Source organism: Thunnus thynnus, chromosome 22, assembly GCF_963924715.1.
Source record: "Thunnus thynnus chromosome 22, fThuThy2.1, whole genome shotgun sequence".
NCBI lineage: Eukaryota > Metazoa > Chordata > Actinopteri > Scombriformes > Scombridae > Thunnus > Thunnus thynnus.
Genome location: NC_089538.1, coordinates 12,701,080 through 12,718,399, shown reverse-complemented (window position 1 = coordinate 12,718,399; position 17,320 = coordinate 12,701,080). Strand labels below are relative to the sequence as shown.

At 40.2% G+C, this 17,320-nt stretch overlaps 1 protein-coding gene and 1 non-coding gene across 4 annotated transcripts in view; both read left to right on the top strand.

The window, feature by feature from the left end:
- Positions 1-16,992, top strand: part of LOC137174710 (oxysterol-binding protein 1-like) — an 18,920-nt gene extending 1,928 nt beyond the window's left edge. Inside the window, exons 1-17 of one of the 3 annotated variants that reach the window (XM_067580166.1) lie at positions 2,758-3,128; positions 4,020-4,192; positions 4,729-4,937; positions 5,050-5,218; positions 5,576-5,687; positions 5,810-5,993; positions 6,127-6,244; positions 6,557-6,614; positions 6,845-7,009; positions 8,319-8,564; positions 11,370-11,490; positions 11,752-11,855; positions 13,071-13,166; positions 13,384-13,571; positions 14,440-14,675; positions 14,807-14,845; positions 14,966-16,992. In XM_067580166.1, coding sequence (XP_067436267.1) covers positions 4,056-4,192; positions 4,729-4,937; positions 5,050-5,218; positions 5,576-5,687; positions 5,810-5,993; positions 6,127-6,244; positions 6,557-6,614; positions 6,845-7,009; positions 8,319-8,564; positions 11,370-11,490; positions 11,752-11,855; positions 13,071-13,166; positions 13,384-13,571; positions 14,440-14,675; positions 14,807-14,845; positions 14,966-15,108 — 2,325 coding nt within the window. In that variant the 5' untranslated portion in view covers positions 2,758-3,128; positions 4,020-4,055 and the 3' untranslated portion in view covers positions 15,109-16,992. Of the gene's footprint in view, positions 1-2,757; positions 3,129-4,019; positions 4,193-4,728; positions 4,938-5,049; positions 5,219-5,575; positions 5,688-5,809; positions 5,994-6,126; positions 6,245-6,556; positions 6,615-6,844; positions 7,010-8,318; positions 8,565-11,369; positions 11,491-11,751; positions 11,856-13,070; positions 13,167-13,383; positions 13,572-14,439; positions 14,676-14,806; positions 14,846-14,965 lie in introns of those variants that run through there. The other 2 variants (XM_067580164.1, XM_067580165.1) reach the window with 2 other exon arrangements.
- Positions 2,164-2,251, top strand: trnar-ucu (transfer RNA arginine (anticodon UCU)). The gene is given in 2 exon segments: positions 2,164-2,200; positions 2,216-2,251. It is a non-coding gene; the product is annotated as a tRNA-Arg (tRNA).
- Positions 16,993-17,320: the final 328 nt, after the last annotated feature.

Sequence of the window (17,320 nt, the reverse complement as noted above, 5' to 3'; positions counted from 1 at the left end):
ACCAGATCCAGATAATTCATTTACAACTCCTACAACTTTAATCCAGAGTGTTCTGACCACTGTGCACTTACATATACAATGCAGAATGATGTACACGCTTTTCAATTAGAAAACTATATTTTTAGAGATATGTCAACTCCTCGAAACCTTTAACAGCTGATCCTGAGGCAGACAAGATGCTAAAAGCAGAAAAACAATATTTGACTCAAGCTTCCACTGACTTCCTAATGATAAGGCCTTATGACTAAAAGCATTTAAGCAAAGGTGGATGTTGTCAGAAGTAAAACTTACCTGGCACACCTTAGAGGGGACAAAAGGGGATTTATTATTATTATTATTGTTATTGTTATTATTATTATTATTATTATTATTATTATTATTATTATTTTGGTCCTACTGCTCTTCTGGTTGTTCATTAGTCCTATTACATTCAAACTGTGGTGGAAGAAGTATTGAGATACCTTACATAAGTAAAAGTAGACAGACTATAGTTTAAAAATACACCAATAAAAGTAAGTAAGTCCTGAATTCAAAATGTTACTTAAGGAAAAGTACAGAAGTATTATAAGCAAAATGTACTGAAAGTATCAAAAGTGAAAGTACTCATTATGCAGTGTTCTATTATTATACTATATTATATTGTTTGTTTTTCTTACTAACAAATACATGCAAGAACATTTTAATGCTGTAGTTCATCAATATGAAGACAATTTTATATATGTTGGGTAGATTCAATAGTACTTCATCATATTATGTAAGTGTTGCATATTTTTTATAATAATAATAATAATAATACACTTTTTTTTAAACCTTTCACATACTAATGCAGCTAAAAGTGCATAGCACATATTTTTTTAAAAAGAAAAGAGCACACAATTTAAACAACAGAATATTCAAATATATTATTTAATGTAAAATCTTAATCTTAAAAGTAACTAGAAAATATAAGTGGCAAATAAATGTAGTGGAGTAGAAAGTACAATATTTCCATCTGAAATGTAGTGTAGTGGAAGAACAAAGTACCTCAAATTTGTACTTCGGTACAGTAAATAATGCACTTAGTTACTTTCCACCACTGCATTCAAACATGTTTTACAGCCACATTGGGCGTGTTTCATCCAGGATTATTTAGAAAGATGACCCATAGACATAAACCCTGTCAAACATTTGTCAAGAAAAAGAAGAAAATCAAAATCAAAGAATTGGGGGATACTATTATAATCACATCATACAATCAATGTAATAAAATATTCATTGGAATCACAATATTAACACACAGTTCCTCGATAGATATGTATTTTATAATTTAGTAGATTTTCATTATTTGGCTTCTCCTTGTTACTGTAATTATAGTAATCATGTTTTTCTGGTAATTATTCCTGACACTGCTGGACATGCTGTTTGTGGCTCTTCAGGGCCACCCAGTGTTCAATATGACACAGGGCAGGCTCATCATTTGTTCCACGTGAAGTTGTAATCTCAAATAAGGTAAATGAATAGCAGTGATCGTAGACGGCCCATCCTCACTCCCAACTCGTCAAGACCCCCTGGTGTCACTTTTTAACGCACTGGGTACCTTTTAGCGTCATTGTTCAACTCACACAACGTCTGATACAGACGCGATGAGACGGATGATGTCTAGGAAGCGGGTTGGGTGGATGGGTGGATAGTTTTGATAGCAAGAATTTCATTAAGCTGCAAGTGACTGAAGTGCGCTTCTCGCTTCCGGGCGTGAGTCGAGACATTAAAAAAACACGATTGTCAGGGTGCTTACTGTTGCCATGACGACGGATGTTGCGTAATTTAAAGGAAGTAGAAACCACGTCTCAAGCCATCACTTTATCCCAAACCATGATATTTCCCTGAATAAGTGGTGTTTGTGCCTAAACCTAATGATGTTGTTGATGAATGGTGTTAACATTGGAAGTAGAAAGCCCGGTGCGTCTCTACGGACGCTGAAGGGCGCTTTGTACATCGGTATCAGACGCCGAAGGGCGTTACAAAGCGCCGGTATTTGGCGACCGGGGAATGAGAACGGCTTTTCTCGTAAGAGGAGGGAAAACAACGGCCTCATACGCCACAAATATTCTTTTAACCCACATGGACAGCCTATACGTCTCTATTGACCTTTATATACTGTGGTATACCTTCTGTGCAACAGGTGGCTCCGTGGCGCAATGGATAGCGCATTGGACTTCTAGGCACTGAAGCAGTGATTCAAAGGTTGTGGGTTCGAGTCCCACCGGAGTCGCACTTTTTTGTTCCTTCGCAAAGCGAGAGGCTCTTATTTAAACAACATGATAGATTCATCTCTTCTATTGGCTCATGATAAAAGAAATGTTGAACTATTAAAAGGTAAACATTAGCACATTATCGTTAAGGAGCGAGTTTGCAAACCACATCGACACAACAAGCACTATTATTAACGTTAGTGAACGCGTACTAAATATGAGTATTATAACTTTGATTTAATTTTTTGGTCAACAAGAGTGCTATATGTAGATAACTACCATTATTGAACGTTTCAAGTTCAAACAAGATTCAATCAAAGAAGCCTTATCTTTTTATCAACCCGCATTCCGCGAAGACCTGCCCTACTCTGCCTCTGATTGGCTAGTACTCGTTGCCTTCGTTGGTTAGATTGGTTAAGTTTAGGCATGAGGCGTGAGAAGATCAGAGTCAGAGCCAATCAAAGACATAGTAGGGCGGGTCTTCACAGAATGCGGGTGGATGACAACACTCTGTCGCTTCAATGCAATCGAGTTTAGCTGTTTGTTTCTGGACGAGACGAAATAGCGTTGCACCGGGGTGTAACCAACGAGCTAACGTTAGGCTAGTTAGATGTAGCCAGCTAGCTTTAGATTCTTGTCGGCGTACGCAGCTGTATTATGAACATTCTTCACACAATTATCGAGAGATATTGATGAAAGTCGTTGGAGTCAGTTTAAGCTAATGTCACACTGCTGTTGTCGTCGACGTCTCCGGTTTTAGGTGTTTTCATCAGAGCTGTCCCGTTTTGGCTAGTTAGCCCCTTTAGCTAGGTAGCTTCAGCAGCGTATGGGTGTCAGAGTTAGCCGTGACTCCACCGGGTGTCTGGTTGCCTGAGCTCACATTTCGGACACGTCAAGGTAAACATTTAGCCATCGGCGAGTTTGAAAGCGAGCTAATGGGCTAACAATTGTTAAGCGTTGTGTTTTGCTTGTATCACCTTGTTAATTTGCGAGTGTCAAGCTCGTAAACTTCGTCAATTGATTGTTTTTCTTTAATCGCCAATGTGATGTACTAAATCAATTTTCTGTTGTTATCATCTAGTTGTTTTTGTTGTAATGACTGGATAACTGTAACACTTCCCTAAAGAGAAAATGACAGTCTTATGATTCAAAATATATGATTCAACTAATATCCTTTATTAGTTTATAAGATGACATAATTACACAAAGATGTTTTAATGTGATGTCAGTCATTCTTTTAAGAATATCTAATTCAGATTTGATTAATACAAGCTTTGAAAGTAAAATGCGTCAGTAGTGAATCTGTATTGATCTCATAGTTTGACCTTTGCTCACACTGCACTGTAAGATCAACATCACCTATCAGTAATGAATCTGGGTGTCTTAAAAAATGTTGAGATAGTGCAGTGTGGAATGTAGGACTGCAACTTACAACTATTTAGATTATCAAGTAAGTTACTGATTAAATTCTTTTTTTCATAGCGCAGTTCATATGGTCCATGAAGTGTCTAGAAAATAGGGGGACAAGATGCCAGAGCTGGGTTTTTGCAAAGCTAATTCAGATCTTTTCTGACCAGTAGTCCAAAATAAAAAGATATTCAGTGTAATATTGTCGGAGACTAAGAAATCCAGAGAATATATTCACATTTCAATGAATTTGTATCCTTTTTAAAAAAAAATATGACTTAAACAATGAACGTGATGACAAGAACAATGAATGAATGAAATTAATTAATTAATCAACTTATTGTTTATTTATATATTATTACTTTCATTTTTTCACGAAAGCTTCCTCAAATCTGTTTGGTGATTTTGGGGGCTGTGATGTCGGAGCCCAAGACGCCCACTCCAACCCCTGCTGGCGACACGTACAAAGGATGGGTGTTCAAATGGACAAATTACATCAAGGGTTATCAGCGGAGGTGGTTTGTCCTGAGCAATGGCTTGTTGTCATACTACAGGTACGCTTTCCTGCAAAACACAGATAAAACAAAGGAAGTCATGTCACCAGAGAAATCAGTTTCCTCAGCATTGATATTCTGTAACCACTGTTTAATGACCCTCAACAGTCTCACATAATCAATATTCCTTTCCTGTTTTAGTTGAATTTAAATGTCAGATAAAAGCCGAGTTAATGTTGTAATGATTGAACAGAAATCCAGTACTCTGCTACAGCTCTAATGATAATGTAGATGTACATATGCATCCTGTCTTGATGGTCCTGTTCAACCCTTACATTAAAATGCATCCGGATGATCTAATTATAAGAGGAAAGCTCTGTATTCCACCTCAAATGCATTGATGACACATTGGGATACGATTATTTTTTGTGAATTGGGTGTATAGTATGACAAATCTCCTTAACACTGGCGATTTGCCTGTGCTGGACAACTTAGAAAAGGTTTTCAACTCAAGCTCATATGTGAGGCAAATAGTCCCAAATACAGATGTGTTGTTTTCTCTGTTTCCTCACAAATCTAATGCTTCTGACTATTAGGACCCAGGCAGAAATGGGACACACATGTCGGGGCACGATCAACCTGGCCACGGCGACCATCACCGTGGACGACGCCTGCAACTTCGTTATCTCTAACGGCGGGGCACAGACGTATCACCTGAAAGCCAGCTGTGAGGTGGAACGTCAGCGCTGGATCACTGCCCTGGAGCTGGCCAAAGCCAAAGCGGCCCGCATGCAGGCTGAGTCCGGTAAAACACACGAGCGGAGAGGAGAAACTTATACAGAGATGAAACCCTGAAATCCTTTTTAAGCTGATGTTTTGTGTGTTTTATGCTCTGCTGCTGTTTTCATTGTCAACAGATGACTCGGGGGACGACTTCTCACCATCGTCCCCTCCGGCGGCGCCTGGACAAGGCGGCGGGGCACAGAATTCAGAAGTACAGTCTGCTCTCAGAACTCTTGGCAGCAAGGTGGAGGATCTCAGCACGTGCAACGACCTCATCTCAAAGCACGGCTCTGCCCTCCAGAGGTCAGACTTCAACATGCTGTTGATCTCTTTTTGCTTTACTCCTTACTCCTCAGGGCAAACTGTAATAAACTTTTCATGTGTCAAAACACACCAGGCCAAAACATCCACTTACAAACATTTAAAAGCGTAGAAAAGTCTTTGTGGAGTCCTAATTATCATGTAAAGATACTGTAGCTTTGAAGTTCATTGCCAACTTTAGGTGTGGTGTTGCACACAAGTAGATAAACAACAGCTCTAATTATAAACTCATTAAATCTGAAGTTGATGTCCTTTAATAATATAAACTTAATGATGATCTATTGTTCAAGCTGTTTATACATCTTCCAACCATATTGTACATTTTAATATTTATCTCAGGTCTTTGTCAGAACTGGACAGTTTGCGTCTAACCGGAGAGGCAGGTGATAAGATCCGTCAGGTGACCGAGAGGGCCACACTGTTCCGCATCACCTCCAATGCCATGATTAATGTAAGTTTCACCTCCTCCTCTCTCAGTATATCAAGTCACAAGTTCGCACGAATCTTTTTCTCCTTCTAAACTGAACAAAGCTTCCAAACTCCACCCAGTCTGTTTAATGTTTTGCCCCTAAGGCGTGCCGAGACTTCCTGGCACTGGCTCAGGCCCACAGCAAGCGATGGCAGAAGGCCCTGCAGGCAGAGCGAGAGCAGCGGGTGAGGCTGGAGGAGACTTTAGAGCAACTGGCCAAACAACACAATAACCTGGAGCGAGCGTTCAGAGGGGCTGCGCAGGCCAACACTGCCACAGATAATAAAAGTGAGACCTGACACCGATCGCTCCCAAGTTACAATTCCCAACTCGCTTCCTTTCCCACTTCCTTCTTCTCTTCTGCTCACATAATTAGCACTCTGGGAAATCCTATGCCCATCTAATTGATGGTGTTTTTAAGGCACTGCCGGGCCAGGAAAAGGCGAGGCCAGTGACGAGGACGATGACAATGAGTTCTTTGATGCCATGGAAGAGGCTCCCGAGTTCATCACCGTACCTGCAGACCCTCAGTTCCACAAGTCAGTAACAGTCATCAACATCCTTCCTACTGTTACAAGGAAAAAAATGTGTGAATTCCTCCGAGCCCTCATCTGTGCTTAATCTTTTGTTTAATCAAGTTCCTTGCATGACCAACATGCTCGAGGTATCGTAATATCATGTCGATTTCTTCATACTTCCTGTACTTGTGCGATTGCTGATTGATTTATATGGCATTTAGTAACAGTTTAACCAGTCTAATGCCCAATTTCCTTGTTTGTTATCCTTTAACTATAAACATACCAGTCAATCACAGTCTCTTGGTTTTAGTTTTGTTTTTCAATCTTTTACAGGAGGTCGAGCAGTAATATCAGCGGTTTCAACAGTGAAATGTGTCCTGATGATCAGTCGGTAGGTTTCACTCTTGCCTCTGAGATGACAGTTAAAGGACTGGTTTGCTGTTTTCCAACTAAAACATTTTAAAAATGTTATTTACCATAATTTATGATCATTAAATGATTGCCTCACTTCACTGTCCTTAAGTAAAAAGCAGCATACTACATACTTAAACTTGAGATACATGAGATCGTGGTATCAATTAGCTTTTATGCTGTTTATTGACAATATTTTCTTCCTTTTAGCTTAACGAGGAGCCTCTAGCGATGAACCAGGAGTCCCCCTCTCAGGAGCTGGTGCCCTTGAAGAAGAGGCGGACACGTATCCCAGACAAACCCAACTACTCTCTCAACCTGTGGAGTATCATGAAGAACTGCATCGGCAAAGAGCTGTCCAAGATCCCAATGCCTGTGAGTCTTCCTAGCAGAGGTTACTCAATGTCTACTGTGGCTCACAGGAAGTGGGTTTGCTGGCCTGGCCAGTAAAGGCCTCAGGCAGTTTCACCTCCTCTTCTGCAACCATTTTGGCTGCTCTTGTCATGTCTGTGTGTGCGGTTACAACAATCCAGCTACAGCCTGCCGGGTCATAACTCATGTCAGAGAATCAGGCTTCTGATGGCAGCCTGGTCTTGTGACGTTGGCTTAACCAAAACACCAACCCATCCACGTCTTCAATACAGGTTTAGCAACATTCTGTGAGAGCCAGCTGTGACTAGAATAGCTCTGTTGACAGATTTACTGATCTTTTACCGAGTTGCATTTATTTGAAGAACTTCAGAGACCTAGATACATAAAATATTGGTTAATTTTATTTGTGTTTGTTTTACTTGGCAGTGAGTTTTCCATTTCTACAACAATCTGCTCTTTTTCAATTACTGTTTTAAAGTGCACCACTACAAACAAATGGCAGAAATACCTTAACTGGTCCAGTCCGCTTACAGCTTAGTTAGATCAAAACAGTTTGAATACCTCCAAATAAGCAAACTTATATGTCTGTCATTGTTGCTTTTTTATTTCTGATTGCTGCGTGTGGATAAGCTGTCTTTGTAGCATGACTCAATTTGGTACTTGCCTAGCATTTATTTTTTGATAGTTACGTGCTAAAGGTAAGGGGAGAAATAAGAGTATTTTTATAGTGCTGTTTGTGTTTTATCACTAAACTATTTGGTTCTCTAGCTCTAGAGAAACTACTATAGTCATCACATTCTTTTTATAATTGAATTAAGTACATCAAAGTGCAATAGTCTGGTTTGAACCTTGAACTCAGCTACAGCGTATAATCCTGTAGGCTCATGCACAGCACAACGCCACAGGCAAATATTTTAAAAACAAAGCAAAAAAAAAGCTCCCGTCTTACAGCTTCAAACTTGCATATTTACATTATTACAGCAGTTTATTAATGTCTTTTAATTTCATGTGAATCCCTGATCTGTAAAATCCAAGTTGCCTGTAATACTGTGTGTCTGTGCATGATTGTGCTCATGTCTTGAGGTGAATAGGACCCATTAAGCATCTGTCATTACTATCTTACTCCTGCCAGAAATAGTAACATGATTTATGATGATAATAATAATAATAATAATAATAATAATAATGAGGCTGGTTTGCGTCTTCGACTTGATAAATTAATGTGCACAATCTTGATATCATGTTGCACTTTTGATAGATGATTGGAGCAAGCCTAATTTAATCTAACCGAATGTTATCATCGCTTCTCCAGGTGAACTTCAACGAGCCCATCTCCATGCTGCAGCGGTTGTCTGAGGACCTCGAGTACCACGAGCTGCTGGATAAGGCCTCCAAGTGCCAGAGCTCCCTGGAGCAGATGTGCTATGTGGCCGCCTTCTCCGTGTCCTCCTACTCAACCACCGTCCACCGCACGGGCAAGCCCTTCAACCCTTTGCTGGGCGAGACGTTCGAGCTGGACCGCCGGAGAGAGAGTGGCTACCGCTCCCTCTGCGAGCAGGTGAGACAAAGAGAAACAGAGAGATTGAAAGGTTCCAGCAACGCAGCGAAACCAAACAAAGAATGAATGTCAGGAAGGATGCCTTTTAAAAATCCCATTGACTCAGCGTTTTGAAAAAATCTTGCTTCCTTTTTTTCTGGGTAGTACATGTTACAAGGAACCACCACTCAGTTAATCAGAAATAGAAAGGCAGTTTTATTCTAATCAACGGTTAGACGTGGTGTGACTATGTCATTGTTTGATATTTTATTCAACAATTTGAATACTTTTTATTAAAAGAGTAAATTCTATGTAATTCCATGTTTTAAGGGGACTGAAAGAGATGCACAAGGTGGTAAAAAGAAAAGGTGTTTAGAGGAAAGACAGAAAAGGATTTGTGGAGGACTCAGAGTGGAGGTTTGAGGTTAGAAAATGAAAACAGCAGAGAGGTTTCTTTTTGTGAAGACCAAGAAAATATGTCCAGTCCAACAAACAATCCAATAAATTGTGCTTTCAGGCAGCAAATCCAGTGATCAAGCAGCTGTGAAGAAAGCTGTATTTTAGAGTACAAGCTTTTATATACACCAATCAGCCACAACATTAAATCCACTGACAGGTGAAGTGAATAACATTGATTATCTTGTTACAGTGGCACCTGTCAAGGGGTAGGGAGATATTTGGCAGCAAGTGAACAGTCAGTTCTTGAAGTTGATGTTTTGGAAGCAGGAAAAACGGGCAAGCGTTAAGATCTGAGTGACTTTGACAAAGGCCAAACTGCGATGGCTAGACGCTGGGTCAGAGCATCTCCAACACTGCAGGTCTTTGTGGGGTGTTCCTGGTATGCAATGGTCAGTGCCTAACAAAAGTGGACCAAGGAAGGACAACCTGCAACAGGGTCATGGGTGCCCAAAGGCTCACCGATGTGCATGGGAAGCAAAGGCTAGCCTATCTGGTCTGATCCCGCAGGAGAGCTATTGTAGCACAAATTGCTGAAAAAGTTAATGCTGGCTATGATTGACAGATGTCAGGACACACAGTGCATCTCAGTGTTGCTGTGTATGGGGCTGTGTAGTCACAGACTGGTCAGAGCGTCCATGCTGACCACTGTCCACTGCTGAAGGCACCTACAATGGGCACGTGAGCCCGTCGTGGACAGCCGGGTGCGTTTGTGTTGTTTACCTGGGGAAGAGATGGCACCAGGATGCACCATGGGAAGAGGGCAAGCTGGCAGAGGCAGTGTGATGCTCTGAGTAATGTCCTGCTGGGAAACCTTTGGGTCCTGGCGTTCATATGGATGTTACTTTGATATTAGAGATGAAACAGTAGGAAAATTTAATATCATAATTATAGTGACCAAAATTATCATGGTTATCAGTATTATCACAGTATTGTTAAAATGTGCTGAAAATGTTCAAAAAGTACTGAAACACACACTGAAATCATTTCACCAAGTTTTATATTGAAAACCACAAATAAAATTAGCAGCACTAATGTTGTGGTTTGTTTGCATAAACATTAACATAGCCAGTACCTTATGTAAACATATGAAAACCACATCAAACGTGTATCAACATGGCCACCTTGTGGCCATTAGAGGTAACTGCACTTTGTACTGCAGCAAACGGCAATGCCTGTCTCGTCTACTCTATGTATGGACTGTATTCCTGTTTCTCTTTAAGCTGTTGCTTTTCTTTTTTCGACTTCTTGTTGTTCAGCAACATACAGGAACTCCTCAGCTGCATTCAGACTGAAAGCAGTTTTGTGTAAAACAATACAAGGGGCTGTGTTGGTGTGTGTATGTTGTTTAAAGTGCTGGTGAAATAATGAAATATGATCCAGCAAGTCCGATTGGAGTAACAGATTATTGCATTTAAAGGTTGATCAGAAAAACACTGCACAACGGTTTGTAATACTCACAGAGTGGATTTTACAACTGTGGAAAGTTATCACGCTGCAACCCTGTTAACTAGCAGGCACATGTGGAACAAGCGCAGTAATCAAACACAGTTTTAATGATAATTAAATTTTAGATGGTAATAATAACCGCTGAGAATTTTGCTGTGGTTTATCATGAAACCGGTAACAGTTTCATCCCTATTTGACATGTACCATATTGTTGCGGACCAAGTACACCCCTTCATGGCAACGGTATTCCCTGATGGCAGTGTCCTCTTTCAGCAGGATAATGCGCCCTGCCACACTGGCAAAGAGTTCAAGGTGTTGCCTTGACCTCCAAATTCCCCAGATCTCAATCCAATCAAGCATCTGTGGGATGTGCTGGAAAAACATGTCCGATCCATGGAGGCCCCCCTCGTAACTTACAAGACTTAAAAGATCTGCTGCCAACATCTTGGTGCCAGATACCAGAGGAGGCCTTCAGAGGTCATGTGGAGTCCATGCCTCGACGGGTCAGAGCTGTTCTGGTGACGCAAGGGGGACCCACACAATATTAGGCAGGCGGTTTTTAATGTTGTGGCAGATCAGTGTGTATACAGACTGGTTCAGTTCAGTCATAAAGGGTTTAAACAGGATTGAGCAAATAGAGGAAACTAGTAAATCCTGTTGTAGATGAGTAATATAATTGGATTTGAGGTTTACAGCAGAGATTTTCATGCACTGCAGTGTAATTATGACAACAGGGATTTTTCTTTTTCTTTTTTTCATTCTTGCGTTCAGTTAATGTGTCTGTGTTAATGTCTAACAAGACTAAATGTGAGTCATAACTATTAGGGAGGGTGAGAATCTACTAAACGATGCCACTCGAGATGCCCAAAAGTTCTGTCCTTTTATTGAAGCAGATTGTAACCGCCTTTACCTCCTTCCCAGGTGAGCCACCACCCTCCTGCAGCAGCGCATCATGTGATCTCCGATCGTGGCTGGACCCTGAGGCAGGAAATCACTGTTGCCAGCAAGTTCAGGGGCAAATACCTCTCTATTATGCCTTTAGGTAAGAGATGTTTCGGTTCAGAGCATATTATGAATGCCTTGCATTCTGATGTGTCAGGTTGAGAGTGTGATATAAACGTCAAGATTATTTCCTGATAGACAACTCAAACAGACCTAACAATCCGATTTGTTATTGTTTCCTCATGAGAGAGTAATGAGTAGATCTTATGTAATATATATCTGTCACACCTTTTGGTTTATCAGTCACCAGTTATAAAATAAAAAATAAATTTCTCCTGTCTGCATTTCCTCTTCTTCTCAGGCACAATTCACGCAATCTTTGAAAAGGGCAACAATCACTACACATGGAAGAAAGTTACCACCACAGTGCACAACATCATCGTAGGAAAACTATGGATCGATCAGGTGAGAACTGTACAAAACAGCTCAGTGTAAACAAAGCTTTAAATCAACAGCTGGGGCACTTTCTGCTTTCATTAGAGAGTCGATAGAGAGGAGACATGAAATGAGGGGAGAGAGAAATGGGAAATCACATGTAAAGATGGATTATATTGATAATCTTTCATCACAGCATATGAAACTTTATATTTTAATACCGATTTATATATCGTGATGTCATACATTTTCTGGGAGTTCAACTGAAAGACCATTTACAGATGAAATAGCCACATACAATATCAGTTGTGGCTACATTGCTTTAAATGAATACCTGACATATCAAGTTTTTCCATTCCTGCTCACTGATGTGCAGCATTTCCTGCACTGAGATTGCACAACTAGATATATTAAAAAATAGCTGCCACTGGAGGAACGCAGCATTAGCAAAATCTCTGACAATTAACAGATTGATAGCCTGAGGGACAGTCATCTCCTGTAAAAAAACTGCCTCTCAAAGTTTGAAATCAGCACTGTTAAACTCTAGTTATCCAGGCAAATACTGAACCGGGGAAGACCATCATCCCTCTGGCTGATGTTAAACTTTTAACCTTGGGTCTATTTATTGATGTCTGTGGTTGTTTCCGGTGCTCTGTGTGCTTTTGTTATGCCGGGCTGTGCTTGTATTCTTTGTCTTTGTTGTAATCTCTCTCTTGGAAAAGAGATCTTGATCTCAATAAAAGTTGTAATTGTTGCATGGTTGACAATGAACAAAATACACAATAAAAACTAAACACAGTCATAGCATAAAACCTACTGGTAACAACAGTAAAGATGTTATCATATCATACACATAGAAGCAAACAATATAGCAATAAATACAATATCAGTATCCTTTGTATTTTCCTGCATATTTGCACCAAAGTGTGTACAAACTTTTATTGCACAGTTTGCCCTACAATTGTTATGTTTGCATTTGACAGTTTATTTACACATTGGGCCACAATACATACTTTTAACAGTTAAGTCTTTTCATCTAGCCTTAATTTAACCACACATATCATTTGTGTACGTGACCAAAAAAAACCTTCTGAAATCCTTTGAAAACGGTGTATAATTCTGCTAACTGACCTGCTGACGTCTCACAACATATTTATCGTCATATTGCCTAAACCTGAATATGAAAATGTCTCCATAGTGTCAGTGATTTCCCTTCAAACCTTCTTTTTTCTGTTTCCCCTCCAGTCAGGAGAGATAGATGTAGTTAACCACACCACCGGAGACCGCTGCCATTTGAAGTTCGCCCCGTACAGCTACTTCTCCAGAGACGTCGCCAGGAAGGTGAGAGACGTGCTGAGAATGTTTCAGCTCAAGTGGTTCATTTTTTTTTTCTTCTATTTTTTGTCAGATATTGTTTTGACACACACTTGAGGACTCATCTGCCCTCCAGCCTCACTGCACTGTGACTCGTCTCTTGTGCTTCATGGGTCACGATGCTTTACTCCTCTGTATCCCTCACACCTCCCTCTCTCTCTCTCTATCTTGCTCCTGTCCTCAGGTGACAGGTGTGGTGATGGACAAGGATGGTAAGGCCCACTACGTGCTCTCAGGCACTTGGGATGAGAAGATGGAGTTCTCCAGAGTGATGCAGAGCAGCCGAGGAGGAGAGAACGGCACTGAGGGCAAACAGAAGACCGTCTACCAAACCCTGAAAGCCAGAGAGGTCTGGAGGAGGAACCCTTTACTGTAAGTATAATTACTGCATAGCTACATGCGTGTAAACCTCAGTCTAAAAATAATCCGCAGCACGCCAGTCCCTTTGCAGATGAGCCAAACATTCTGAGCACACTTCACTGCAAGAACTGTATATCGCAGGTTCAGTAACTCTGTAAGGCAGTAACAAAGCTTTTGCATTCCGCTCATTAATTCGTCAAATCAAAGTTTCAGCTACACATCCATCAGCGCACATTACAGTTGTATTGACTTTTCAAATGCACCAGAGCATGTACTCAAAAGACGACCGAGAATATTTTTCTTGTGTATTTACCTATCTTGTTTATTTATTTAGGACGAAGCATAGAATACCTCATAGCTCATCACATTTTATTTTTAATGGCAGCCTAAAGGTGACAGTCCCGAACCACCTGGAACTGACAATGGGAAATTTACGCTTCGGTGTGAAAGTAAATAGGGTTCAGCGTGTCCTTCTCAAGCACTCCCTTTTCATTCTTTACACAGCTATTTTCGGCACTTGTGATGTGAACAAACAGCAGCAACACTATAAATGCCTTCTAAAAGATACTGCATGAAAATGTGAGCTGTGTTCCTCATGTTTAAAGGATTATTGGCGTCTTGCCCTTCTCTGTAATGGCAGACTTTTCACCCCGCCTTCATAAGTGGCTGTTTGGAATAGTTATAAACACTTTTACCATGTTTACAGCTGATGTGGTACTTGATCTGCTCTCATTTTTTGCATCTTTATTTAATTTGTTTTCCCCTGTGAAGCAAAATTAACATTCTTATAAAAGTCCCAATAATTAATGACTATTCATATAGAAAAACCCACCAATTTCTGACTCAGGATCCTGCTGTTTTTGATTTCGCTCTTCCACAGCGAGGGAACAGAGGCCATGTACTACTTCACTGCCTTGGCGCTGACCCTTAACGAGCCGGAGGACGCTGTAGCGCCTACTGACAGCCGACGCCGGCCCGACCAGCGCCTGATGGAGGACGGTCGCTGGGAAGAGGCCAACGCCGAGAAGCAGCGGCTGGAGGAGAAGCAGCGCATCGCCCGGCGTGAGAGAGAGAGGGAGGCCGCCAGCCAACGCACCTCCAGCCAGTCAGAAGAAGGTGAGAATGATGTTTATCTGTGTCCTAACTCCTTCTGTGTTCCTCTCTTTCTTGCATGGGGAAAATCTTTGAAGTAAGGGGTTAAAAAAAAAAAAACTATCTCTGTGATCCCCCCTTTTCTCTTCCAAAAGCTGTCGATGAGGATTCTCTTACTGATCCGTCCCTAAAAAGCAAGTATTCCTCTTTTTTTGTCTTTTTGTGTGTCCCCTTCTTTCTTTTTAGTGTTTCTCCTAATCTTCTATCCAGATTGTTTTTTTTTTCACAAGTAACACAAGTATTTTCTCCACCAGGTGCACCTCATGACAACTACAGAGCACTTTGGTTCGATCGCTGCGAGGACAAGATCACAGGTGAGCAAGTGCATATCTATAAAGGAGGCTACTGGGAAACCAAGGAACGTGGCAACTGGGAGGGCTGCCCGGACATATTTTGACCACGGCATTGACTGCAAAAGTGCCCTGATGAGACTGATCCATCAAAGCCCCCTGGTGGACAACTACCGCAAAGGCCTGCTTGTCCCTTACTTTGGACGGCTGCTTTCCCTCCAGCGGTTCTCTGTTCTAAGAGATCTCCAGGACGGTCACTGCTGTCTGATCCAGAGGGAGAGCAGGGCTTTCCCTCCGGACTCCCACATCCCATTTTGGTTCCTTGTCTCCTTGCCCAGAGTCTTAGCATCTACGCCTTCGTTGCCATCACACATCTGAGAGGACTGGAAATGAAAAGTTTCGTGCTGTCGCGATTTGACTTGGGTCAGACTGAGCATAAAAAGGGGGAAGAAATGAAACAGGCAGTGCTTCCAAATCTATAGTAGATCTTCTTTTTTTTTTTAGTCCGTCTGCTCAAGTCTGTTCAGTCTCTCCGATCATGAGCAGAAGAGGTTTTGTGCTGACAACACCCTGTGAGATAATGTAGTGTTCTTATCGTCATCTACAGCATCGTGTGCTTTGGTAATAACTCTAAAAAAAAAAAAAGAAACGGGGGTAATACCTGGTTATATATACATTTATATATGATTAAAATATTTCATTAAAATGTCAACTGGTGGCCTTCAAGAAGTTAGCGAAGATTTCTTGTTTCTCTCTGATTTAGTGTCTTAATGTAATGAAGTGAAGGTTCTAGTGTGCTTGTGTGTATGACTGCATATCTGCTCTTCCATCACTTTACAACACTGCCACTGTGCAGAATAGTGTGATTTAAAAAAAAAAAATGAACTGGTTGACCCTCCATATGTTTTTTCAGTTGGAAGAGACTTTTTTTTTCTTTACAAAAGCTGATGGAAATTATGATGGTAAAATATGATCTTTTTTTTTTTTTTTTTTTACTTTCTTTTCGCCTTAGACACAAGCAACCTGCTCTCACTTGTATTTACGTCCCGCCTGAGTGGATATGAGGCTCCAATTTATTGATTTTCTTGAAAAAACATTCAAGAAATAGTTAAGGAAATGGCTATAAAGCTGCAAAATGGCTAAAGTCATGTTACAGTGCTGAGAAAACCTCACATTAGTGCAGTTTTAGTCAATAACAATTAATGAAATTACAATTTTTCACAGTATTGGAACAACATTTTACCATTTTGCAAATAAATTGAGAGGTAACTGAGTTCATGGCAGTAAAAATGGTTTTAAAAATCCTTGGTGGGATTTTTTGTTGTAAAATAGACAAATGAGCAAAGAACACAAAAATAAATGCGGTGGTGAAAATAAACACCCCAGCTGAAGAGTTCATACATATGCAAGTACATTATGACACCAAAAACATGGGATATAATGTGTGTGTGTGTGTGTGTGTGTGTGCGCGTGTGCGTGTGTGAGAATTTCATAATTTTTGTTTGTAAGTGTACTTAAAAATGAAGAATAAAGAAACAAAGAATTTAAAAGCATTGCAAATAACTATGATTTTATAAATGTAAAGAAATTCATATAGTATTGATAACTGTAAGGTAGTTTTTTTTCATGTATTTTTGGTTCCTCTCGTATTATAGGCAGAGGATTGTCTTCATTTTCAGAAAAAAAGGGAGTTTCCATACTTGATTGAGAAGGGGACACATGACATTGTTCAGTATTTTGTATTAACAAAGAAAAGAAAATCTGTAATAAACAAATGCTGTGATGTCAAACAAATAGCTCTTCATACTGGTCTTTAATTCCACTTGTTCCAATACTCCCAACATTTCCATCAGTTAATAATTAGATAACACTAGTTGAAGGTTGTTTGCCAAGTCAATTCTTTAGGAATTTCTGTCCCAGTGTTCGGTATGAGCTGCGGATTAAACTACTTTTGTTGACAGTAAAATAATAAAGAAGCAATGAAAACACGCCCCCATTAGTTTGTGTTCTAGTTTATTTTGTTCATATTCACAGTAGTTTTACAAAATATTACAACTATTTTGATAATTGATCATTTGATTTAAGTAATTTTTCAAGCAAAAGTGCAAAACCTCCCTTAATTCCAGTTTCTCAAATGTGAAGTTTTGTTGGTTTTCTCAGCTTTTATATTACTGTAAATTGAATATCTTTTTATTCCATGCTGTTGGTCGGACAAACGAAGTAATTTGAAGACGTCACCTGAGGCTTTAGGAAATTGTGATACTGTTTTACACTATAAAGTCATTACAGAGAACAAACTGTTAATCTATTAGCTGATCA